Genomic DNA, 27655 nt, shown 5'->3' on the forward strand with positions numbered 1-27655 from the left:
GAGCAATGGTTAAGAGTAAGGATTCTTGTAGCCATGAGAACAGCTCACTGAACTGCTGGATGTTGTACAGCCCACGAGAGGCTGTGTTTTAAATAAAGACAATCTTTTGACCTCCTCTTCCAAAATTCCATTCTTTCTGAGTGAAAACAATTCCCTATGCTGAACCTGTGCTGGGTGACTCTGTAGCACAGAGGTAAGTGAATGAAAGGTTATTCCAAAAAATACTGAAAAAAGCAGAAATCAGGGACTGCTGTTGATTTTTAGCATAGTATTTATTGAATAGCTTATTTTCTAGAGCCACTTTATCATGTGTCAGTGCATATTTAGCTCAGGTGCTTATTTTGAGTGGATAAGGACAAAAAAAACCCCATGGATACACATAGCCAGGGGAGAAATGTGAATATATTAAGAAAAACAAAATAAAAAAGTTGTATACTTTATTAGCAATAGCTATATAGATAATCAGATGCTTTGCTTTTTTTTTTCCATGTAAAAAAAGTAAACTTTCACAAAAGCCTGTTTAGCAAAGCCAGAAGCAGTGTTATTTTAAACAGTTTTATTTACATTGCTTAGATTGGCAAAAAGAGATATAAAAAACAGTGCAGTCTGACACATTCAGAAGCATCACTAGTTACATATAGATACAAGACAAAACACAGGTGGTTAAAAAGCAACCAGAAGCTGTGAACTCCTGCTAATACCGACAGTAGAACTGTTAATGAAATGCAGAAATATACATATTTAGATAGTTCTTGGGATAGCATTGCATTGTACAAACTGTTCAGAGATGAAAGAGGTGAACATACAGTTTTGAAGGAAGACATAAATACAGGAGAAAGCCAGGTAAAAGCCTTAGGAGTACTACACCTGAAATTTGACACACCAGAATTGGACCCTCAAGTTACAATGTCACACCAATAATCCCATGCATTAAATAATGATTCATCAACCAACTATGGGGAAGGTGTGGGGCTTGGGGGTTTGGTTTTTTAACAGCTCTAGAACAAGGGAGTGTAATTCTTTTCCTCAGACTTCTACTTCAAAGCAATTAAAAATAATTCAATTAATCAGTTTTGGTGGTCAAAGCTCCTCATTGCCTTTAAACTTCCTGTTCATATCACTGTGTTACAGTGAGGCTGCAGGAGACCATAATCACAGAACTCAATTCTATTTAATTATAAACAACTACATTTATAAAATATCTGGAATAAGCAGCTGTACAACAGGTTAACTGTCATACTTGAAAGGTCAGGTACTTCATAATGCATCTCCATTTAAGAAATCCACAATTCAAATATTAGAGTGCTCTGCCAATTGATGAAGTTAGGCAAGCATAAGAGTCATCCAAACTAGCAGTAAATTATGTGATCATCATCTTCATTTCAAAATCTGACAAACCAGTTTATTGCCTAGAGGGGACAATTTCCACAGATGAAAGTGTTTCAGTTATGTTGGTGAGAAAATAAATTTGTGCAAGGGAACACTGAGTTTAAATGAAGGCCAAGTCACTTATTCCACTGATCAGCTGATCTGCTTCAATACAACTAAAACCCCTTGTGATTAACTTAGTGTTATCTAACATTTTGCTAATCATGGCTAAGTGCTAATGACTAAGGTACCATTAATGTCAGTAACAGGTCAGTGACCAGCCAGCTGCTTGTCAGTCACTTCCACACAGCAGTGTCTTTTCATCCTGCTTCATATCAAGTGGGTTGTTGATCGGCTTAATGTGTGACTCCTCCTTTCAAAGATTGAGGGAAGGCTGACCAAGGAAGGAGAAGGAATACCCTGTTAGAGAGGGAAAAAAACAAGTTACTGATCATTTATTAGCCAATGTCAATAGCGCAGTAGTTGTTTCTCAGCCTTGATACATCATACAAGGAATATGTGAGTGCAGAAGACCTTAAAGATCAGCAGCTTTTGAACTTAACGATTCAGCATTTCTAGGGTTAGAAAAGTTGAACACGTTTTAAAAACTGTGCAAGAAAGATTTTTTCCTTGTTATCAGCCTTGAGAGATTTGGAAGGCAAGAACATGTTTTTGAAGAGTAGCTGTTAACTAAGTATTAGCATACATCCTGCATCAATCTTTTTGCAATAATAATCTCCCTCCAAATTGAAGGCAAGATACATTATGATAATCTCTTAGAGAAACAGAGCTCCCCTTAGATCCTACAACTTTCTGTATTATCATCAGCTCTGAGTCCCAGATGAGATGCTGAACACACGTCTTCTTGGCTGCAGAAGGCAATAGATATCACAAAGATTTGTCAAAGCTTGCTTTAGCTATGCCTGGATGGGCACATACCAGGCAAAAAGCTGACTTTCCTTATGCTGGGAGAATAAGCTGCTTTTGACACTTAAAATTACAGTGAAACCAACACATCAATATGTAGCACTAAAAGTAAACCTCTTTGGATTAGCTGAGATTTTATATTCTTATCACATTAGACCTCAAGATACTTCCACAAGCAATGCTCTGTTGCTCTTTACAGCACAGCCAAGCTTTTCAGCATATCAACAGGTCACAGTAGTTAAGCAGCTCGTGCACTTGCGTGCTTCAAGAATCTTTTACATAGGGATATGTGGGGCAGGTAAGGATATACCACTTCACTATGAACAAGTCTTATGCCTATTTATGGCATGTCTTCTATTTGCACTCCTAGGGAATATTTGAAAATAAGATCCTAAACTCCTCTTTATAGAACAGCTCTTATTAGACTCAAGTATTTTATACCAGATATCTTTTCTATTTATAGATAAGGCTTTTGCCACAGGTAAAATGAGCTGCTCAAAACTTCCCTGCAACCAAGTTAAAGTCCTCAGAACTCTGGCTAATGAACTACACTGCAACTTGGACAACTGAACTGAATTGATCTACAATTCAATTGTAGATAAATTAAAAAAAAAAACAAAAAAAAACCAAAAAAAAACCAGAAAAAATAGATGTAAAAGGATTTGTGAAAGAATAAAGTTTACACCCAGAACCAAAAAGAGAATTACACCACGTGTGAGTGTTGACTCCAACCATGTGCATTAGGACGTGTCAGAGAAGAGCCCAACACCATTTAAAGCACCCTGTGGCTTCCAGAGTTCTACAACTGTACCGCGCTCTCTTAATTTAGAGGAATCAAGATCTCTTGCTCACTTCAGTCAGGCTCTGATGTACACAATTTTTCAGCACCATACTGGTTACTATCTCCAGCATCAGCACAAGTGGTAGTAATAATGGGGATAGGACATCGTCTGTCCAAGGCATGGCCATTTAAGCTTTCCAAGTTGGAAGAGGCTTTTTCTTGTGCAGCATTTGAAAGATGAATATTTGGAGAGCCAGGACACAGCACAGGTCGAGGCTTGGAATTTTGAGAGCTCCAATCAACAGAATTGGAGCGATGAACATGAACAGCACATTTGACAGATCCATTGAGGCTGCACGTAGAAGATGAACGAGCAATCTACAATTAGCAAGAGGTTCAAGGGTTAGTCCAAACAAGAAAAATAACAAGCATCCAACCTTTATTGATATTTTTACTCTATAGTTCTTTCTACACCAAAAAGTTTCCACATAAGCACAGGCTAGGATTTAATTTAAATAAAACAGTGTCTGAATAAGAGCTTTGACTCTATTAATAAACTCAGACAGGTTTCCTGCAGTTTTAGTTTCTTACTCAACAACTGCATTGGTATTCCAGCTTGAGGGGCTGGAATCCAAACCCCTTGTCCCCTCAATCTTATCAATTCAACCAAAAAGGCTTTATGCAAGTTCAGTGGTGTGTGGAATTGGTTAAAAAAAAAAAAAAGAACCCCACAACACATGACCTGCTGCCAAGCTGCAGCTTAATACCACAAAGGTCCAAGAACTCTGGGAATAAACTGGAACAGGAACATAGTTTTACTACTGTAAGTTTCTATAATTTTGTGGGAAAGAAGTATTTTTGTCTAGGGTAGACACACACAAAGATAAAAGTACATTACTTGCAAATTCATGAGAACAGATACAGTGCTGTATCAAAATGAAGACAATTAGAATGCAAAAACAATTGTTGGCATAATCATCATAAAAAGAGAAAAATCTCTCTCCAGAGAACTGGGCTATAGCCCCACTAGTGGTTTTCTTTATTTCTTCTAAAGCAAGGGAGTCCACTGTGATCCTTCCTCCCCTATTAATTCCTATTTTCTCATGTGGGGGAGCAGGGCAATATCTTTATGTTGTACAATTTAATGGACACTCAAACACACCAAATTATCTCAATATTAAGGTATTGACATATCAGGCAGTAGTAGAAAGATGAACAGGATTTCCCTTTCTTGGCCCCTCATCTTACAAATTACAAAGTAGGTGTTTACTCATCAGATTTACTCAAACACTAAAATAAAAGCAAAGATGATGAAAAAGTCCTCCACACCTAGTCTGCTTTACTAGATTATACTGGAAAATTGAGTTTGGCCTAATGTAGCAGAAGAAAGCTGCAACAGGCAGCCAGGCACAGCAGAAGAGTTGCATTATGTAGAGCAATATATTATTTTACCGAGTTTTCTTAAATATATATAAGGAAATAATTCCCTCAACTTTTTAAAAACTTGCACACTGCAGCATCTGTATTTCTCTACCCTTACTTTCCAGTTGTTTGGTTTTTTGGGTTTGTTGTTTGGTTTTTTTCCCCACAAGATGTCTGTCATCTCACTACTTTGACTGAAATGTTCAACATGTCATTCAGGGTTGTACACCACATTTTACACAGTGTTCAAAATCAAAAGCATGAACCAACATAAGACACTGGGTTGGAACTTTCTCACTCTCAGGAGAGGAAACATATTCCATCCCTGGCAAAAGAGATTGGTGGGGTTTTTCAACTTAATTATACGTGGCTACTCCCAGTTTCTAGTCCATGCAGTACAGTTTTCTGCCTTTTCAGCATGTAAGGCTTCTCATTAAAGAGCTCTTGAAAATAAAACATCTATGAATGTAGTTAAAATTAACATTTTCCCCCCCACACTGTGGATCTTGAAGTTGTTCAAGGAAGATCAGCACCAGACATGAAACACCTGTGATCTTAAAAAGGTGACTTCTTTGGCCTGCACAGCCAAGTCACTCACCGCTAACGACGACGTGCTCGTCAGGCGGCTGCCGATGTAACCCTCGTTAGCTGAGCTGGGACTCCTTCCCTCTGTGGCGCTGTGGGACATCAAAGCCCTTCGGAGAGCTCGCTTAGGTGTTTTTGAGAAAGAGAACGCTCTTGTAACCTGAGGAGTTTGACAAGCAGTTACACACTGACCAAAAGCAGGCTGTAATGACTACTACCATACAGGCTACTGATCGAATCTTGACCACCCACGGGATGTGTATCAAACGTTAACATGACTGTATCACAGCTACCAAACACACACGCCCAAAGTGGTCTGGCTTTGAAAGGCTCCACATCATCCTTGCTCTTCTCACTCTGTCCAAAAATCAGAACGTGGCAGGGGGACAGTAGGGCAGAGATTGAGGGAGAAGTCAAAATAAGATCTAGTCAGCTAGGCTTCCCCACATCCCTTGGTCCTGCAAAGTCAGGCCCCCCTCCTTCAAGTTGCTCTCAATTTTGTTTTTTTTTTTTTTTTAAAGATTTGAAGTATTAAACAGAATAAGTTCCAACACGGACTCAAAAATGACTACATAACACTTATGACTGTAATACTTAAGACTATATACAGATATTCCAAAACCTTAAACACTTCTCACCTCCTTTCTTTAAGGAGCTTATACTTCAGAATTTTAGTTCAGATTAAGTTTTTCGTGTCACTACTGTAAGTACTACAAAACATGTGAAATAGGAATACTAGCACAAGTCTCTGACTAATTTGGCTTTATAGTATCCATCTGTATAGTATCTTACCTTTTTGGATGTTTTCTTTATTGCCCTGGATGCTCTGCTCAAAGTACTGTCCATATCTTTAGTATTTACTTCAACTGAGTCAGGGTCAGCAGTGTAAATGAGATTTTCCTGTAGACAAGAACAGTCTTAATGGTCAAACATCAGCATTTGTTAAAATATAATTTTCCAGTTCATTAGATCAGATTTATAAGTTTTAATTGCCATATTCCTCCATATTTAACTTTTCATATACAGTTCAGCAACTATTTGTCTTCAAGACATTTCATTAGATAAACTGCTGGTGCAATCAGTTTGTGAAACCACATCATCAGTAGTTTTACATTTAGTTTGTCTGATTCAGTTTCAAGTCCAGGGCTGATCAAATTAAAGGCAGTAGTAGTTCTGGAGCATCCCTAGGGAGCTTACAAGATAAACACCAGTTTGTTTCACTGACACATCTAGCACACTTCTGAAGTGAAATCTTGATAGCTCCAGCTGTCTAACATTAAGTCTTTCAGCTTAAGGGCAATACATGCTGCAGAATAGCCAGAAGTTTTGGAGTTTTTTTTCATGCCTCATTCCTAAACTCCAGCAAGTGCAAAGCAATCTTTGGGTACCTACTTACAAAACTTGAGGGGCAGGGGAAGCACACATGAGAGTGGGAGGTTGCTAGGGTGAGTTTTTTTGCTGTTTTGTGTCTATATTTTGAGAAAACATAGTTTACATAAAATTTCAAAAGTACCCCAGACAACAGCTGTGTGGTTATTCCCAGGGTCTAAAAAAAGAGTAGTCAAAGCCTTTGCTGCCACCAGGTGGCAAAGTCAATGTTATTTCACTCTCACATGATGCTACAGAACTTTTTAAAACCAGGCAAAAGTGCTTAAATTGAAGCTCAGTTTGACATTGAAATCAGCAAGAAAGTATTATATAGCTGGTACAAAGCAATAGTTACAGAAATTATAACTAATGGATTCAGCATAGTAAGTTACAATTTGTCAGCATATGATTCTGAATGTCTTAGGGAATGATATATTTATTACATAAAGGTTTAATTTCTATTAAAAAATCCAAGTTACATCTAACACAAGAGACTGAAGACAGGCAACAAACAGATTAAAGTAATTTAACACTTTAAAATCAGTACTTTTACTACTCAGTACCTAAAAAGGAAGGAAAACCACAAAGCCAAGTCTCTTATTCCTAAGTCCCTAGATCACAAGACAAACAAAATAAAACTGTTTTCATTACTTAGTTACCTTTCCTGCAACAAGAATGTCTTTAAAAATCACAACCAAATATTGTAATGTAAGAGTACCCTGCAGAACATAAACCATTTCTAGTTTAAGCCAAGTAGTTTCAGCTATATGTACTGCACACATTTTCAGCAAATTTAGATGACTGATATGCATAGATTTTTACATAATTAAAACATCAGCTGAAAGCCTCTTGCCCTAATTGGCGAGGGTCTTGTCTTCAAATCAGTGGTTTTCTGGCTTTGGAAAGCCCACACACTGATCTTCTAAAAATGTGATGAGGCCAGTGTCTCCTTTATTTCATTGTTTTCTTTATTTCCTTGCTTTAAGGTTGTAGGCTTCTGTCTATAGGAGGGAGATGCTTCGTGTCTCTTTATATTACAGTGCTTACACGGATAAGGTGCAGAACAAAGAACTCAACCTAACTCACAGTTAAACCAAACCAAATGATTCATAATGCTGGGATTGTTAACTGAAACGTAGTTGAAGAAGCAAGCTGAATACAACTCATTAGATCTACAGTGTAGAGTTTAAATTATTTATAATTAATTTGTGATGGTGAAAGGGTATGATTCTTGATTTTTAAGTACTTACTAGCTCCTGCAGACACTAACTTTCAGGCTGTTTTTCCTTATCCACCTTTTAACCACTCAACTGCAGACATGCTAATGTTTTCTGCTCTACTTCACCTCAAGCATGTCCACTATTACGCTCTTTAGCTTCATGTGCTTAAAGCCAAAAAGAGAAAAATATTTCCAGTCAGCAACATGATTCCAGAGCACTTACTGCATCTGCTTTGCAAATAGTGTTGGCCACGTGCCGACACAACGTCTTCAGCCAGTCCTCCTTGCGAGGCTCTTCAGTTGTCATCTGGAAACTGAGCAGCTTGTTGTTGAGTTCTGTAGGTGGCCGCACAACCAAGGCAAAAGCTTTCTGGCAGTCTACAGTTTATGAAAAAAAGCAGGGGGTTAAGACAGAGAATAATAAATTTTCACATAATTTAGGAAAGAACCTTCAGAAGGGTTGATCCATCTGCCAGGAGCTGGAGGTACAGACAATGTGATATGGTGCAATGATTTTGTCTTTATTTACACAACAGCTGTTGTATCACTTGCAAGAGCACAGAGCTCTGTCCATAGCCATCATCAAGAGTCTGCAATCAACTGGTCATGCAACAGTTTATTCACAAAAAAAATCTGCCTACTCTAGACTGCAGACTAAGCAGCAGCCTCGTGTTTACTACCTACCCTCTTTGCCGTTTCTTTTTTTAGTTGGGTTTCTATGTCCAGGTGCTTCAGAGAACACAAAGCAGAACGCATGACATGCATATCATCACTTACAGTGAAACACTGAATCTTTCTTTCTAGGGTATAGATCTAGAAACTGGTCTGACTAGGCTTCTTTGTAAGTCACTATTCAAGGCTGGAGCAGGATGGCAAAGCAAACAGAGAAATCAAGTCATCTAATTCTATCTTTTAAGATGCCAAGCACAGCTCCCCTTGAGCATTATCAGCATTAGTTAAATGAAAATCTGGTTTCACACCAACAGCACTAGTCTCTGCCCAATCTAATGCTCTGGGCTGGAGTTTGGGTTTCTGTTTTGTAAATCCAGAGCTGTCAGGCTTTTAACTGTTTAACTCACCCTGCCATTTGGTTGGCTTACTCTAAGGTCATCTGCCAAATTCAGTTGCAGTGATTCTTGAAAAGCCAAAAGGTATCAGTGCAAGAAATTCTCAAGCTCACATAGAACTTCAAAGAGAAGCTTTACTAAAATCACATACCTAACATACCATACAACAAATACACCTGCATTCTATCCCACAGCAGCTGAGCTTCATCCTTCATACTCTGAAATAATTTTCATTAGCTACCACAGCACTTCAAAACACACAGACCTTCCGTCTCTCTGATGTCCAGGACTTTCTTGATCTGGGAGAGGGGCATGAGAACAACATGCTTGAGAGATGCAGGAGGCCTTGTGTGGCCATGTGGACTCTTGAAAGCTCCAATGACTTTATGCCGTTTCCTCGCGATCTGCAGTTAAATAGAAGAGAAGGCGTCAGAGCTGGAAGATCTCTTGGCATTGTTTCCTTTTTTTATTCTTTTACCTTCTACTATACAGGAAGGCACAGAAAATCTTGCTACTGAGAATATTCTAAAGATTATTTTACTCTATTTACCACATAAATATTAAAGAAACTCACTTCTCACTATTCACTGTCTACAGTTCAAGTGACCAACAATATTTGTTACTTAACATCAACCCACTCAGCTGAAAAATAAAATAAATTTAAAAAAAAATATCTAGAGGGGAAATAATTTTGCACTACAGACCTCTATTCTACCCTGGATAACAAATAAGGGCCCTTTGAAATCTAGCACAAAGAAGTCTAGATTTAAACAGAAAAGACAACATCTATATGCATGAACCATTTTAAGATGTGATGTGTTATGTTCTAGAAACATCTGTTACATGAGAGGTACTTATACAATTATCTTACCTCTAGGCAGTCATTGAACAGAAAGAGTGTGACCTGTTCTCCCCTGTCACAGAGGTCATCACCAAGTGCTATGGTTTCCAAACGCTGAACTAAGCTTCGGTGAGAGGACAAGAGATTGGCCTGAGTGACACAAGCAAAAATCTCATTAAGCACTTAGTTCGAGGGCTGGATTACTGCTTGCTTACAGCTTAACGCTGGAAATCTGTTTAAACCAGCACCACTGCAGTGTAACCTCACCCACTTTCACAAAGGGAGCAAAGAAGTGTGTGGTCATTTCACGGGTTTGCAGCTTCAGAGAAGTTACTTACCGGACATCCATCAACTTCATAAACAACGTCAAAGAACTGCCTTTGTGCCTCTGTTTTTCTTTTGTCTTCATTAATATGCCTAAGGAAAGCATATTATATTTATCTTCAATATCAAGCAACAGTAAGTGAATGTACTGCATTTAAGACATACAAAAGTAATAAAGCTAATAAAGCTAAACATTCAGAGATAGTTTACACAGCAGCACTGAAAAAAACAAAATCAGCCACACTTGCCCAAATGCCACACATAAGCACAGAGGAAACTTCAGACCTACCACACTATTCTTGTCACATTACCAGCATCTGACCATCCAGTTAATATAGAATTCCCCTCCCGTGTCCTGTAAGATTTGAACTAGAGACTGATACAATGCAGTTCTTTGCAGCCTGCATTTTATCCTCCCAAACAGGACTGCAGTTCACCAAGCAGCATATGTAAGAATAATTGCAATTTAAAAGTTGTTGTAGTTAAAACTGTACATTTACCCAATTAATACAGGAGGTCTCACTTCTGGATATGTACACTGTACTTCAGAAGAGGTGAGACTTAATCTGAACAACTTCAGCTTTAAGATAATTAATTCATGGAACAGTGCCAAGAAGAGCTAATACAGGACTAGTGGAGAAATTAATCTCCCACCAATAGTGTGTCCTTTCATGGGATACATGCAGAGAAGTAAGATGTAAAGACAAAACCCATCTCTTCCATTCTGGAGGGAACAGATAGAAATAAGAGCTGGAACAGAACAGAGGACTCGCGAGGTTCAGCTCCCATCTGAGGCAGGGAGTCAGCAGAGGTTCAGGTACAAGTGCTGAGTAACAACATCAACTCCTACAGAGCTCTGGCACAGAACACCAAAGTAACAACAGAGGCCAAAGGGAGGCTGAAGAACAAATACAGTTATGTTTACTTAGTGTTACTTATGGCAACAAAACATTAACAGCAATTTAGAAGGAACAGAGATATCAAAATGCGTAACAGTGTGTTTCTATAGAATGAGCACAACTTACGTCATCACTTCCTTTAATGATTCAATAGCTCTCTCTAGAGTTATTTTATCTGGGTTCTCTTCTGCTGTATGTTTCTTAATATCTACAATTAAAGAAAAAAGAAACAAATAAGAACTCCTCCCACGTTACAAGTGTCTGAAAAGAAATACGAAAAACTCAGGTTTAAACTGTAAGTCAAACAAAATGACTGAAGAAATCACATCTATCCTGGAGACCAAATAGCTCCGATGAAGTGGGGAACTAGGCTGAGAAGCAATTGTCTTGACATCTCATTAAGAAAAAAAACTACATACAATACAAAACCGAAACCATTAAGCTATTCAAAATAAAAAAAGATCAAGTTGAAGTGCAGAGACAAGCATAGAAGTCTTTTTCTACCTGAAGCAAAGGGTGAAGGTGTGGATTTTTTGTTATTATTTTTATTAACTTAATCATTATTACAGCAAGTGGTTGATACCAGGTAGAATATATGAAACTGTAAGCATTGCCAATATCAATTGCTCTCTAGTTTATATTAGTTTCATTTGAATCTCAATTGCATACTTGTTTGAAGAGACAGAATTTTTGTCAATGCAAACTCTTCCTTTACCTGTATCAATATATCACACAAATATGTGAACGAATGAAATTTAGTCAAGAGAATGCTTTCTGCAGTACTGGGTCTCACTGACTACCAGCAAGCATGATTAACTCACATAATCACACTTGTTTTATACAAGAAAAGCAGTTCCTAATAATGACAAAAAGTAGACATTATCTTGGTTTTAACACCTTCACAGACAAATTAATAAAAATTACATCACTAGACTACCATTTAGTAGTAGAGCAACACTGGGCAGCCTTTGAACAGGACGGATAAGGAGTTCAGCTAGACTTTGGCGGCCACACTCAGGTTTAGCTTGATTTATCTGGGGAAAAGAATGGGAAGAAAGTAAGAATTATTTCCTTTTTTTAATTATTATTCTTACAGACACACACAAAAAAAGCACAGGTTAGGAGAAACATCGTCTTCCTTGAAATTAGCATTGCTGTACGAATTTGAGAATTGTTTACCACAAACAGGCATTAACAGACAATGTTAAAAAATACATTATATTCAAAACTGGTCAGTGGTCTATGTTCTCAGTATGTCTAGTTTTAAAGTGTCCATATCAATCCCCTAGTCCTCATTTCAGGTGCTAATGTGGAGTGGGACAGGGGATGGCCTGTTCTCTTATTCATTCCCCATCTTCTAGATGTCATTACTCGGGATGCAATTCCTAGTCCCTCAGAAAACACAAGCTGAAATCTGTCAGTTTGATTACTTGATTATTTGAGAGACTTTTGGATACAGGAGTTAAAGCTACACTGCACTATTAATCAACTGTACACACATATCTGAAGAGCTCTAGTCTTAAGACTCATCTTTCTTTGAAGATCATCTTCCTGTTAGATCTCCACTGCTCGGCTCCTGTTCATTAATCACAAGAATGTTGAGAGATTCTACCTCCCTGGAGCTTCACAGCTGCCCAAAGCAAGCTAAAAGCTACTTCAGAAATACAACTCTTGCAAACACAGAAAGAACCTGTGAAAGCAGCAGCTCCAGTTATCTTTACAGAAAAGAGAAGGCATGTATTGGGAGGAACTTCTTCCAGCAACAAATGCATATAATCAAACTACCTTGAAAGCTGTTTAACAGAGGAGGAACTCAGACCTCTTATGAAAGAATTTTATGAGGAGCTTGAGAGATGGAAGGTCAAATCCTTCCTATTTCTGTGTCACCAAGAGACGTTCATATTCCTCCAAGCTTTCAAAATTTCACATTCTTCTATCTACTGCATTAAGCAGTACATGGTAATGGTCCCTATGTTCTACTTATAGACTTAGTTCTGCAGGCACTTACCTTTAGAAAGGCATGAAACCTTGGCTTCTGCTTTTCACATCTTGTAATAGTCTCTTTGCTCATTTCAAAGAAATTCACAAATGGAGGGTATGTTTTCAACAAGTCTTTTGACTGAAAGAAACAACTGTTAGGGCTCCGCTTTCCATATTATGCAGCATTGTACATATGCTCATATGCCCTGAGCCATACAAAGCTGCTCAAAGGCACATTTCAATAAAGAATAATAAAAAATGTGTTGAAAACCCATGCGTGCTCACAGAACAAGTTAAGACATTTCTGCATGCCAGATGCCCAAGATTCAGTGCTGCTGATTAAATGCAGACTGTTCTCACAAGCATCAAGCATACATGTGACAATCTTGGATCCTGCTGGGCAGCTCAAGTGGAAAGCAGATTCTCACCTAGCAAGAGGCTTTCGGTGAGAATTTTGGAAGTTTCAGACAGGTATTTTCTCCAGTTAATGCAATCACCTTTAGAAGACACCAAACCATCAGAAGCTATACCTTGGACTAAAAACTTTTGAATGACAAGCACAATATAACTCAAAATCATCAGGTCAGTAAAAGCACAAGATACCTAGCAGACTATTTACGTTAAAATGCAGTCCCACACGAGCTTTCCTGTTCTGTACGTGGCAAAACAAGGAGTCCTTATTCACTTGCACATTCCAAGTCTTGAAGAAAGAACATGAGAAGTTTTCCTGAAAAGTAATTTTCCTATTTCTTTACTATTGATCAGAGGCAGCAGATAGCCGAGGGTACAGGAAGTGCCTTTTAAAGTCTGAGTAAGACTCATGTCTGTAGTGTTGCAAATTATAGTTCTCAAACTGTAGCTATTTGTAGTTTGCTCATACCAGTGGACAGACACATACAATCCAGGTCAAGTTTCAGTGTATCATCTAACTCAACTGAAAAGGCTAAACAAAAAATACAATGATACAAGTTGGAGTTTTTTCTCAGTAGTGCTTTTCTTGTGTTTGGTGGCTTCTACAAGTGGATTGTTTGTAAGGCAAGATAATAGTTCTAAGCATAAAAAAAAGAAACAGGAACTTACGTATTTAAGAATGATATCACCAATACTTTTGCTTTCAGTCCAATTTATCATAAGATCTTCCAGGTCTTCCTAGAATACATGCAGGAATGGGGGGAGAGAAAACAAGCTGAGCATGAACTGCATAAAGCTGATGAACAGGATCAGTGTTCTGCCAAACACATACAATTAGGTGAGTTTTCATGCTGACAAAACAGATAATCCTAAAAGCTGTACAACTTCACGTTCAGCCCCTCCAGTCTACTGAGGGCTGAAAACAAGAATCTCTGGCTTACTGAATATATAGTTCTAAAGAAATGCAGGTAGAGCCCGGCAGTGTATTAGCACAAGCCAGCTCTGCAACAAGATGACACTGCTGCATTCAACACACAACAGAACATATCCCAAAGGAATATTAAAAAAGGATACACAGAAGACAGTTGACCCAATTCTAATTAAGAGTGCACAACTAATCTAGGACTTTTAAGTCCCTAAGATAGGATTGAAATAGAACTAGCATCAATCTCCTCACTTGCTACACCGGGGTGTAAAGGAAAGTGAGACCAAGCTGTTAAGCCTGTATCAGCTTGATAAGGATCAAGCTTATTCTCTGTCAGTTAATAACAGGGACAGGAGGACACAGCTGAAGGTTCAGGATTCAACTTAAGTGAAAAGGATTAATCATTAATATTGGTTTGTTGCTGCTCATATCTTTATGACACTAAGGATGAAGGAAAGCACAACTACACTTAAGCAACTCTCCCTAGAGTGCATGCTGCAGGTGAATCCCACCTGGCACATGGACACGCATGTTCTATTTTCATCTCAGTCTCAGTGGGCAAACATCAATACCCAGTGTGAGTAACCAGACTGGATCCCAGCAGATGGAAAATAACCAACAAAAAAACTCCCACAAACAAACCACTGAGTTGCAGGAGGTCTGCAAGTCTCTCTGTTTTAAAAGCCTACCATGAAATGCAGCCAGGAACAGACATATGCCACGATTTGAAAGAGATGTTATGGATCCATATTTGAGGAAGATTTGCATCATAGTCTATTGTGGGACCCAGAGATGGCTTCAGAAAGCACTTGCAATCCAAACCCAACTATAAAGAAACCCTCAAGAAAATAATCTTATAGGGAATTCTAATGAGCTCTTGTTAGGTCTCAGTACCACCAGGTCAACTCTTTCAGAGGTTGAAGTACAAGACAGTTTAATGGGCTGGTAGTTTCTGACAATTGACTCAAAGTCATTTAAGGAGGGATTAGTATTTCCTACCAAATAATAGAAGTCTCCTTATGCAAACATATTTAAAGCCAAGGAAAACACCAAATTTTTGTTTTGTTGCTTTGGGTTTTTTTTCTTTTTAATTGCCTAGATTTAGCTATCCTTCCAAGAGTCCTTGCTTACAGCTTTAATAGAAAGGTACCTGAGCATTTGTCAGTCGTATTACAATTTCATACCACTGGGCCTTTTGACCAGTTTTGTATCAGTTACAGAAAACCTCCTACAGAAAAAGGTATTGAAATGGGGAGAAGGGAAGCCAGTTCATGAATGCATTAGTTACATAATATCAGACTTCAAATATTTTAAAAAAGCATTAAAACTTAAAACTTTGGATTTGCATGTAATTCCATAGGTTGAACAGGATGTAACACCAGGTAGAATCTACACCTGTCCAGCAGATGCAACTGAAAACATGCAGAAAAGATTAAAAGTCTCTGTGAAAGCTTCCCCTGCAGGGGAGAAGTTGCAGCTTGCCTTGATTTTAGTGTGCACATCAAGAATATCTGGAATGCTGCCGAATATGGTCTTAATCTCTTCCTGTGCAAGGATTGGTCCCCCAAGTTGTCCTTCCTTCTCCAACGGAACTTGAAATAACTGATGAATTAAGAGAAAAAACATTAATGCCCTCCCCACTGCCAAACACTGTGTTAAGAAAGTTATAAAAGCAACAGTGTTTTCTTTCCAGATCAAAATTTCCTGCAGTCACAAGCTTGAGATGCCCCCACTTAGCCAGAGTGGGTTATGGAGGAGTGGCTTTAAGATACAAACATCTAGTTTGATATATTGCTACAGCATAAGCCCCTTTCATCTCCTTTTCTACTCACACACATCTTGGCTCATTCTTTAAGCAGATAATCAGCTGCAATGAAAATAAACTTTCAAGAAATTAAGCTCTTCCTGTAAGCTGTTTGCTATTATGCCCTTCTTGAAATAATTTTAAAAAAAGGTTTTCCCCCCTGCCATCTGTCTCTATTCACTAATATCCAAAATATCTGAGTTGTGAAGATCCTATTTTCCCAACACTTGCAATTTCCATACAAATTGCAATTCCACTGCAGATGCCAGATTAGAAATTGCATTTTCCAACTCCTATTATTAACAGACACTAAACATTTTTATGTTTGAAAAATTACATGAGACTGTTTACATTGTCATTCTTCTACGAACCTTTGATGCATCCAAGCCCCCCCTCAAAAGCCTGGAGATCACAAGTTGAAAACACTAATTGATGTGAACACTGGATATCTTATCACAATTGACCTGGACTTGCTTTAAAACCAGCTTACCTGAATGATTGTTGTTAGAATATCAACATAGTTACTTTCTGTCTGATACAATTCCTTTGCAACCTGCCATCTTGCAGATTGCTTTAGTGGAAGAGGAGTTGAGTTTTTGGAAGGCCTTGCACAGGATTTTGGTGTTTCTGATAAAGAGATATTCCAAAAGAAAAGAGAGCTTTATTACAAGAGTCCCTAAAAAAAGCTCAGCCTCAAAGACAAGAAAAGACACATTTCAGAATTTTTAAGTGAAGATAAGTTTGGGTTTTTTTAAAAGGCTATTTTGTAGATTATTCTATAGTAATCAGGGCTCTTTCTAGAAAATGGCTTTCTTTATTACAGCTTAATTATAGAACAACAGTAATATATTATTCCTCAAAAGTAGACTGAAACTAATAAGCCATTTACGGCCAGGTCAATAACTTGACCCTATTATTAGTACTTCATTTAGTAGGAAGTGATGATTAGGTGCTGAACATTATTTACCCACACACTACGTGCAAAAGCACTTTCCTACTTTCACTTTGCCATGAGAACAATTGTCTCTCAGATGCCTACCATCCTTGCATGAGGTATGTATCACAAAACCTTTTGTTAAAATCAGTCCTTGCATGAAACACATCTCATGTGTGGGGGAAAGACACAAGAGGTAAAGCCAAGGAGCAGTTCATAAGTTTTAAATGCATATTCATGTATTGGACCTCACAGATCTATACTGACTTTTTTGGATATCAAAGTTCATTACTGTCATAGTTACTATGAAATAAGTACCTTACCTGTTGTTTCCAAAATACCACATTCTGAGACTGTCTGCTGCTGCTGGATTAGAAGAAAACTCCATACCAGGGGTAATAAGAGTGCTAGTGTCATCTAAGACTGATCTTTCCTGAGTTCCTTCTGTATTATTACTTACAGGTTGTGCCTCATAAAGAGTTCTTATTTGATTTGATTTTGCCTTTTTAAGGCAGTAGTAGCTCCAGATACTTCCTCTCTGTGATGGAACTGGGGCTTTTTAAAACACTTGGGTATTAGTATTTGATTTATCTAAAATTCTGCAGTTCCTCTCTTCCACAAGAACCACATGCAGAGATATTAAAACTTTGTCCACTCACTAAAAACCAGTTGATTACTTATATTCCTGGGAAATTTTAAACATGACAGTTTGCTGACACAGTGTTACCTCAACAAAACATTTCCAAGACCTAGGAGTGGGCTCTGCAGGAATTTTCTCTTTAGTTCCTTTAGAAAAGAATCTTTGTCCTCCTTCCTCCGAGTATCCTACTGGAGAGTATTTTAGATTATTTACTGTTGACTATGTTGCTTATTTGCTACAACTTCCAGCAGAGTATTTCAAGCATTTTGGAATAACACTGGACTGTACTTCCTATTTATCAAGTCTATACCATTTCCTTCAGATATGAATGTGCTTACTGTGATGACAAGAGGCCTCTGTCTGAACTCTTCACTCCAATTCTTTCTGCACACTTCAAAAAGGCAAAAGCCTGGAATTACTCAGCAAATCTTTAGCAAAACCTGTAAGACTTCCCTTCCACTACCATTTCTGCTTGTATGCAAGAGCTCTTTAACATTCTGTGTCTGAATGGCAGTTTTTAGCTCTACCTCCATTGGTAGTGCCCGACTCTGGAGTGTTGGAAATATCCAGCAAGGACCCAATGGAGAGTGAGTGTTCAGCTGAGGGGCGTTTCCGGGGAGGGAACGGGGACACGTCTGTTTCCCTGGTCAGCTGTGCAAGAGTCTCCTTCAAACGGCGCCTTTTGCGGTTGCTGTTTGGAGTGTTCAGGGAAAGCAGAGACACGGACTTCTTGAAGTCAGGACTCTCTGACTGCAGTAAAAGAAAAGTCAGTTTAGTGGTTTTATCCACTGTGTCCAGTTCAACTCAGTGCAAAGATAAGTTAATTGCAGAGATCAGTACACAACACAAAAAAAAACTTCTTAGGAGAAGCTGATGGAAAATGAGTGAAGCCTGTTTTTTTCCCCCCTTTTTATACTCAAAACCACAGTGGTATCGTGTTTGACTTCCCACCTTTGGGAAGCAGAAAAAGGCTTTTTCCAAATTATCATTCTATGTATAAAATTTCTAATGGATTATCTGGAACTTAAATGCTGCGCTAAAACATCTGATCTCTGGCCCCACACATACTACCATGCATGCTAATTTTACCACCAAATACATTGTGGAAGAGAGTTCAACATACCTTCTCAAATAAATACATGGACTCTCCAGCTCTGGCATCCATTTGAATGCTTCCCCAAAACCACTAAAGGAAAAAGAAAACACACATTAAGAACACATTACAGAGCTTCACCCAAAGTTTAAAATATTCAAAATAGTATATTAATAGTAACACAGTTGGTACAAGAGATATTTTTTCAGAATAAGCCACTTGTCTGCATTTACCACATAAAGTACTACACAGCAGGATTCTTTTGAGAATTTCCAGCACTAACCTCTTGCTTTACAACATAAAGTTTTCCTAAAGGTTCAAATGGAAGATCTTTTACTGTACTTTCTTCAACCACTAAGTGCGTACATCTTTCATCACCAACAGGTAAATAATGTCCTCCTAGATTAAAAAAAAAAAAGGCAATTTAGCAAGAGCAAAAATATTATTGTTACAAGTTAGTATCTCACTTGATAGTTCTGTGGCACCTATCATTATCATAAACTCCACCCCATTCTTCATACAGGTCAATTTTCATAAACAACCTTGCATTTCTGTCATTTCTTCCATGTTAGCTTTCTCATCATCAGAGAATCCCAGGAAACTTAACATGCAATCTTGGAAGGGAGGAACCTTGAACCGGCTTCTAAAGTCATCATCGGCCGCACAGAAATCACTGAAAGAAAAAGGATGCACAAAAAAGTCACTAAATCAGTGCCATGGCACTATTTAAGCAGAAGCTCACACACTGCAGGTGAACGGGATGCAAGGTGAAGGTTGAAGGAAAAGAAACACCTACATTTCATTTCTTTTCTCCCAGGCCTTATAAATCCACTCAGTTTTCATGATGGGAACACCAAGGCTTACAGCAATCTACAAAACAGGAAAAGCATAAGTTGTACCAAGTATTTCCATTTAAATCTTTCTCACGTCAAGAAAAATTTGTAACCTTCCTTTTACTTTTCAAGACAGATACTGCAAAAAGTGAATATACTCCTTCAAGAATTATATCCAACTGCACTCCTCAGAGCTAGAATGTATGAATTCACCGAGTAAGAGATCAGATCAATAGCTCTTTTGACACTTACTCAAAAGTGCACCATTTTGTTAGTCTGATATCCTTCATCACTCACAAAAACACAAAATCAAATCTCTGTTCCAGGGGAATATGGGATCTCTTTTCTGCTTTTGATACTCTGTATGAAGACAAACATCCCAGCCTGCTTTATCAAAGAGAAAGCGACTCTTCCAAAGGTAACTGTCATGACTGAGAGATTGGAGAGTTTTCACACTTTTTTCCCTTTGAGTTGGCAGAAGAGAGTGTTTGAACAGAAAGTAGGACTTCTCTTCCAACAGGAAGTTTAAAAAGAAACTAGAAAAAAAGCAACAGCCTCCTAACAATTCAAACAAGGGAGAGGCAAGAGTCAGACACTACAAAAACATATTAAAATTTATTTTCTTCTAAACCAAACATACATGTCCTGAAGGAGTCCCTTTTCATACCAGAAAAAGTACACTCATGTCTATTTATACATAAAAAAAGACTTGAGTCCTTATCCATGAGTTAAAAATCATTTCTAAAAGAAGTTAGTAGTAAAGTTTATTGCAAGTTATCTTGAAGTTTATTGTTTGGACAGACAAAAAAACAGACACATTGATACATAAACACTTGTTCCTCAGTGTTTTAAGTACTGGTAACATCAGTAGTTAAACATTTTGAATCTTGTTATTTATGATACTTGTCTATTTCCAAACCTGTGCATTCAGGCAATTTATGTCATTTAGATCTCCAACAGAGAGAAAAATATGCCAAAGCTCAACACCAGATGGAGATCAACTCACCATTACAAGTTATTGCTGTTAGTACAGGAAAAAACAGCAGCTTAGGAGTTGAAGTATAATTAACAAACTCAGTCTACAATAGCCAAATTCCAAAAGTTTCCATGAACTCAAGCTTACATACCCTGAATTTGTCTCCATGTGTTGAGTTTGCCACCAGGTGTGTAACTTTTGAGCTGAAGTCCCTTCGAATAATTCCACCCATATGATGAACCAAGGTCACCAGCTTAACCTGAAAAATAAAGATGAAAGTTTTTGAGTATCTTTTGAAAACTGAGAGCAGCATAAAAAGCAGTTTACAAAGCAAGTTACAAGAGGTTACATTAAATGTCTGATCTGTTCTTAAAACAACTTGTTCACAACTTGTGCAGGATAAGATACAGTTGATATGTCAAAAGAACTATTAAAATCTCTTTTTATTTCAACATTTAATATAGCCTCACTATGTTGTTTGAAGAAGACTGTCCAAGCCACCAGTACTTTCAGGATCATCACACATAATGCCTTCACCTTTTCACACATAATAGATTTGAAGCATGTTTCCCTCGTTGATTTAGGGTTAGTTAAATTTGATCAAGAATTGACTAACACTGAGCATAGGCTTCTGTTTTGGGATTTTCTTTACCCTAAACAAAGACACGGAGTCATATTCCCCCCCACACAAGCTCAAGTCAGGGTTTACCCTATGGGTGATAGAACAGAAGAGTATTTTGAAAAGAAACTTGATATATAATTTTACCAAATCAAAGGAAAAAAAAGAATCTTACTAATTCTTCTTTCTTTCTGAATCCTGTAAAGCACAGTACCAAGTTCAACATACTCGCACAGTACAGTGGACGACAGGAGAAAGGTAAAGGCTGAAATACAAAGTAAGCTTATTAGTCAACAGCATACTGCTCCCTTTAAAGTTTTCACATTACCTTTAATACAGTACTGCTATTTCTAGCATTAAAAATGCACCAGACACTAGTCCAAGTGTTCAGTTATATCTCAGCTCCAGGTCTGTCAGTGTTCTGATAAAGTAACTAGAGCATCCCCAAGTTCCACAGGTAGCATTCCATCCTTTTATTTCCTCCCCAATCCATCTGCTCTATGTGACAGCTTTTGCAAATATACAGGGTCTGCTGGAGAATCACTTGTATGCTGCCTTTCCTAATAGCACAATCCCAACTGGTGGTCAACAACTCCCACAACTACTGCAGTAGCTGCAGCCTTACTGTCTGCCAGTGCTTACTCACTACATGAAATATTCTAACACAGTATAGGAAACTTGGTTTTTCTTAAAATTCTCTCACTAGGAATGTTTATGATTGATTAGAAAAGAGAGATTTTATTTTGAACACTTAATATTTAGACCTCACAGCAGCAGAGAACACTCATCTGATTTCACCAGCCAGCACATACCTCTCCCTTCTGTGCACAGTGCAATACGACCGGGGGTCCAATGACACGGCAGTCGGCTTTGCAAAGGTTGGGAAAGATGGAATCTTGGAAGTCTGATACAACGAAGACAGTCTCAAACTCTGGGGAATCAGAATCTCCAAGCTCTTCTATTGTGTCTGTCTTTATATAGGGCACTTTAATTTCCTTAATGTACAGGGATGAAAGGGAAAGCATTATTCAGGCAGCAGACTTGCACTAGTGTCAAAATTCAAATGATTTTTACTTCGGTCCATTAGAAAAATGTATGATTCACATTTCAGAGGCAGACTCAGGATTTGTGAAAGCTGAATGCACAAGAATATTATGCATAAGAATATCTCTAGCATAAGAATAGCTATGAACTGCTGAATGCTTTAAGATTGAATGTCTTAAAGCAATTCCTGTTGCTTTAGTAGTTTATGTATCAGTTCACATTGATAATATAGGACTGGAAATAGCCAGATAGAAAGAAAATCCCTAAGCTCAAAAGATAAATGAAATTTCAGACTGTCAGAACAGCTTTAGGTACTTTGGGATGCTACTAAAAAGTAGCACCCAACTTGCAACAGCAAGCTTTGCACTGCAGAACACCAGAAGAATGGAAATAGATTTTGTTCACTGCTTGGTATTTTAAGGGGTCTAAAAATTTAGTCCATTCCAATTTTAGTCAATAATTAAATTTTTTTTTAATGTTTTTCACATCAAGAGATGGAGAAGCATTTCTTGTACTTCAGTTTAAATGCAGCTTTCAACTGAAAGAGAAGTCAATTGACAATTACAAAGTCAGTTCATAGCAAAAACTTATGTATTGGCTGAATAAGAGCATGCAGTTGGATGTCTCCATGGATAGTTCTATCCCCCTGTTAAAAAACACCACTAGGTAAGAGCTGCAGGTATTATCTCCATATTTAAGAAAGCATTTATATAAAAGTGCTGTGACACCATGAGAAACGTTAGCAATTATTGTGACCATTGTGCCCAAATTAAAGCGTGTGCACACTTCAGTCCCAGTGAACATGCTGCATGCAATTACATGTGCTTAATTGCATGACATACCATATGGATAATACTTTTTATTAATTTTTCTTCTGATTTATCAGGACTAGTTTTCTTTATCTTTATAACAGGTACTTCCATTATCTTAATGCTCTGTGGAAGAGGAGAATTTAGTACAGAAGCAAACTGGTTACCAGAAGTCTAAAGGCATGACATGTCATTCCAGCAACTGTTTTATCTCAGACCCACATACCTCCAAGGCTTTCAGAAGCTCCTCACATTTCCCTGCTTCCTGAACCAAAACCACTCTTGTTTCTATTTGAGGCATTTCTTCTGTTTATAGAGAAACAAGAGTAATATTTGTGTTTAATAGAAAAATCTATGTTAATTCTAAACCAAGCAATAACATACAGAAGAACACAGGCAGCCAGCATCCTGTCAAGATACCTTATTTATCAGGAACAAGCCTGACAATAAGTGTTACCTCAAGAAGTCTGTCTTTTAGTTAAGGCACACCCAATTGACTTACAGCCTAAACTTTCTAGTATGAGGCAAAACAATATCCTGTAATCTACATCCAGTTACCTTACAGTCAAACCCAAAAACTTACTGACTTAATGCTCCCAGCAGAATTAGATACCAAGACTTGCTGGAAAACAGATAGCTGGTATCTTCGTTCTTTGTCTCCATGTATTAACAAGCTTTCAGAATATTAGAAGGAAGGTACAAGTGTTGCCTCCATGTCATTTGCACCAATAAACCTCCACTAAATTTTGGCTACTACATTGTAGGAAAACAAAAATATCTGTTGTTGGTTTATTAATTTCAGAAATTGCTTTTGAATTAATTTCAGGCTCAGGACTATTAATCTGTCTACCTCATAATACCTATTAATCTGTTTACCTGTACACAACAGAGCAGCTCTAGTTTCCAAACACTGGTGTCAAAATGCCACCTGGAACGATTTATTCCACAGAAGAGGCATCAAATGGAACTGACAGCTTTCTGCTCAACAGCCAGAAGACTAGCTTGATTTGGGCTGTAACTCCAAATTTTTATGACAAGATGAGTTAAAAAAATAAGACAGTCCCTTTGTTGATGAAAGGATACCAGATCAGCACCCTTCTGGCTACTCTACAATTCTGGAGCTCAACAAAGCACTTTTGGTTTTTCAAAACTACAAAATACCTACAAAGTAATCAATCATTACAGTCTTAAAATAAGCTTCCCCCATTACCTTCAACATCCAAAACAGACCCAGGAAACACATTGTCTTTGGAGGTTTCTATAATTTTTGAATCAAGAACAGAAGAATCAGCCAAGAGGCTCCTCCCAGTCTCAGACACCAGCGTGCTGTTGTCAGCCATGATTATGCCTTGCTTCTCTCTTCAACAGCTGGAAGGCAGAGGGGCTAAACTGAGTTAAAACTGCAAAAAGCTCATTAATAAGAGTCCTATTACTCAGGCAGTTGGAAGTGACCTCAGAAAACACAACATTCAGACTCTTACTGAACTCCCACTTACACTGATAGAGAAATTCTGAAAGAGCATCAGAAGCCACACAGTTGATAAAGGACCGACAACACATCTGCTACAGAAATGGTTCTGTAATTCATTTGCACAGAGAGCTGCAGAGTAACTTCAGATCTAAACAGCAGGGAAGCATTAACTAATGTTCATTTAAAAACGTTTAACCACAAAGCATCAACAAAATAAAAGCATTTGTTCCCTTCACTGACAAACTATTGTAAGCTAAAGCTGAGACCAAGTTTAGCATTGCTGAAATGAAACATTAGCAGAAGAATTAGGGCAGGCAAAGCATCTTGCTAAAATTTGATTTTTTGGGTGAACTGGCCAGAGACACTGCAGGTAAAAAAGAGCACCCAGAGAGTAAAACAGCACTCTTTACTCACAGAAAAATTAAAAATGCATGAGAGTCTCTACAAAGTTAATAAGCATATACATGTCTATCTATATAGTCTAGTCTATTGTTCTACATTAACTGTAATATAGTAGAAGTATCCATTGTCAGATAAAGCTTTTCACAGACACAAAGTATCTGTGCTCTCCCTGCCTATCAAACCTGTCACACACTGAAAAGGCAGAATTCTTAATCCTCTCACATTTTGTGCAGGTACCCACCTGAATCTTGTACCAGAGAGCTTGCTCTAAGAGACCTGACCAACATGCAGCACATTTTCTCTGGCACGTGAAGCCAACAGGCTGCATTTCCTGTGATTCATCACATACCTAGATTTCAATATTTGCACAGTGATATCACAGATTATCCACACCAGCAACTGCAGCTGAACTGCTGTCGCACAATAACCCTTTGTAGCGCTTTAATTGAAGTTGCAACACAGCAACCACCTAAATGCTACATTAAAGCACTGCCTGAAAGAGGACTCTTGAGGTAGGAAAACCCCTGGAGAACAGCACATGCTATTTTTCAAGTTGTGTAATGACCATTCTATTACACAGCAAAGTAAGTCAGAAGACCAAAAAAAAAAAACAATGGGCATTTTAGCATAATGGCAATATAGTAAAAACTCTTCCAGAGTGTAGGAGATCACATTTGGGACTCTTGGAAAGTATTCATGTCTTCATAACACCAGTAAGTTCTTAACACAGTGATGAGTAATAAGTCAACACTACAAATCTATCATAATTCTAGACAAATTCGGTTATCAAATTTGCCATCTTAGCTTCAATTTCGAGGTCCCACACAGCTGTGCAGGCTCCAAGGAATTAAGTTTCCTTAATTAAGTCTCAGTCACCCACCTCGTTTATCTCAGAACAGCTTAAGACAGAGCAAGAGGAAAAAGCAACCTTAACCATAAAGTCTTTTAGGATCACCTGTCCAAGTTATAATGTTACCACCAGGAACTGTTGTACAAATACATCTTTGGCAGTAAGGGCAAAGGGACACATAATCTTGGAAGATTCAAACCATATTGTTAATAATGATTACCAACAGAAGAGTTATATGAACTCAGACAAAAACAAACCCTCCAGTTAAGGCTACAATTAAACTTAAATCCTAGGGATTATTACTTAAAAGTCTGACACATCAGTAGAGTTCCTGTCATGCTGTTTTTGTTATATCAAATAACATGTATACAAACTTACAGAGAACTTCATTGTATCTTTGGGATAAGCCCATATTTTGGGCTGCACAGTGATTTTCTTTATGGCTTTTCCAATTTATTTATGAGGTTCCCTCTGGGTGTACTTTAAAAAATAATCCTTGTTTTAATGGTTGCATAATAACTAATAACATTACACTGGTCACTAAAATTAAGAACTGAAGGTGCCAGGACACAAAGGAGAAAGAACAGCACACAGAGACACGAACACAACAGTTTTCCTTCACTTGAAGAGCGAAAGTCAGAACGCCATCACTACAGGACGCAGGCAGACGAAATGTTCTCACAGCATCGCACAGAAACCATCGCCCTACAGCCTGTGGGAAGCCTGAAGGCCACACAACACCCGCTCACCAAAACTCGTTTGTTAAAGCAAAAACAGGACATTGAACACCTCCCAAGCTGCCATTTCCCTCCCGAGGAGCCGCCCAGGAGGTGCCCGAGCCGCTCTCACGGCAGGTGCCGGCGGACCCGGGCCTCCGCTTCGCCCGCGGGGAACCTCCTGAGGGGCCTCGGAGTCCCGGCGACGCTCCGAGGCCTCACAGGTGCCCGGGACACCAACCCGGCCCGGGCCGCCCGCACCCACCGCTGCCCCCCACACCAGGCTCGGGTCCGAGCTCACCGCCGGCACCACCCGCTGCAGTCCGCCATGAGCGGCCGCCGCCAATTCAAAAAGCGAGCCGCCGCACTCGCGGCGCCACCCATTGGCTGCCGGCCCCCCCGCCCCTCTGTAAGCCGCCATCTCATTCGCCAGCTCCGCGACATGTCCCGCCTCCTCCCCTCCCTTTTCGGGCAGCTCTCCCTCTCAGATTGGGCGTTGCACCTGCCGCTCACACTGGGCGCGCTCCCATTGGTGGTGGGAGGTTGCCAGGCAGACGGGCAGCGCTTGTTGCGGTACCGAGCGCAGGTCGCTGAGTGGGCGGGGCAGGGACACGCTGTGCGCTGATTGGCTGGCGGGGGGTTTGAACGCTCCCAACGGCCGCGCCGAGAGACCCGGATGCAGCGGGGGGAGCGGCCCCTCCCTCAGCCCAACCCAGGGCACCAGGCGAAGGTTACCGTGGTCACCGTAAAAACAATACTGCTGTTAATAAATACATAAAAAATAAAAAGGGTTTTGGGTGTGCATCTAAGTTTCGGAATAATCAGTTCGTAGGAAACAGGTTCTGCTGGGGGCAGAGGAAATAAGACTGGTCAAGGTGAAAATCAACCCGCTGTCTCCATGGCACCAACCACAAATAAATTTAATGTACCAAATGCTTTAACTGCCCTTTTATTGTCAATTGTTCTTGATGCTAAAGCTTACTGGTACAGAAGGGAATTTTGTCATGGGGCTCAGGTTTAGCATAACGTCACTGTCTCAATGTAAAAACAGTGAGATATATTTTCTTTTTCTAGAATTTTTGATTATATGTCAAATTGAGCTCTTAGATCCTACCCTCTTTATTATTATTATTATTATTATTATTATTGTTATTGTTATTATTATTATTGTATACTACAGATTTTTATCAATTCAGGCATTTCCATGACTGATTCAGCAGCTCTAAAACTCCACTGACTTTTTACTATTTGGAATCCAAATGGAATAGGAGAAAGCAGAAGGAGATGAGAACAGGTGTTGTTTATGTGAATAAAGATTTGCTGGTGATGTACATGTAAATTAGGACT

At 38.7% G+C, this 27655-nt stretch overlaps 1 protein-coding gene across 5 annotated transcripts; it reads right to left on the reverse strand.

Moving 5' to 3' along the window:
• Window positions 1-269: 269 nt before the first annotated feature.
• ECT2 (epithelial cell transforming 2) lies at window positions 270-26899 on the reverse strand. 5 transcript variants are annotated; one of them, XM_017827796.1, is made up of 25 exons: window positions 26610-26718; window positions 24080-24237; window positions 23096-23175; window positions 22903-22995; window positions 21829-22011; window positions 21192-21281; window positions 20549-20656; window positions 19385-19458; window positions 19131-19261; window positions 18872-18987; window positions 18619-18681; window positions 18023-18245; window positions 16412-16548; window positions 15600-15719; window positions 13862-13930; window positions 12810-12920; window positions 11739-11835; window positions 10928-11009; window positions 9917-9995; window positions 9609-9728; window positions 9003-9141; window positions 7894-8048; window positions 5876-5983; window positions 5097-5243; window positions 270-1788 (listed from the first exon to the last, which is right to left on the reverse strand). In XM_017827796.1, exons 2-25 carry the CDS (start codon window positions 24207-24209, stop codon window positions 1699-1701), a joined length of 2745 nt encoding a protein of 914 aa, XP_017683285.1. In that variant the 5' UTR covers window positions 24210-24237; window positions 26610-26718; the 3' UTR covers window positions 270-1698. The 5 variants fall into 5 exon arrangements, with proteins under 5 accessions (XP_017683285.1, XP_017683284.1, XP_017683282.1 ...); XM_017827795.1 differs by lacking the exon at window positions 22903-22995; XM_017827793.1 differs by lacking the exons at window positions 270-1788; window positions 22903-22995; window positions 26610-26718 and adding exons at window positions 2994-3454; window positions 26822-26899.
• Window positions 26900-27655: the final 756 nt, after the last annotated feature.

Source organism: Lepidothrix coronata, unplaced genomic scaffold, assembly GCF_001604755.1.
Source record: "Lepidothrix coronata isolate B3197 unplaced genomic scaffold, Lepidothrix_coronata-1.0 Scaffold142, whole genome shotgun sequence".
Lineage (NCBI taxonomy): Eukaryota > Metazoa > Chordata > Aves > Passeriformes > Pipridae > Lepidothrix > Lepidothrix coronata.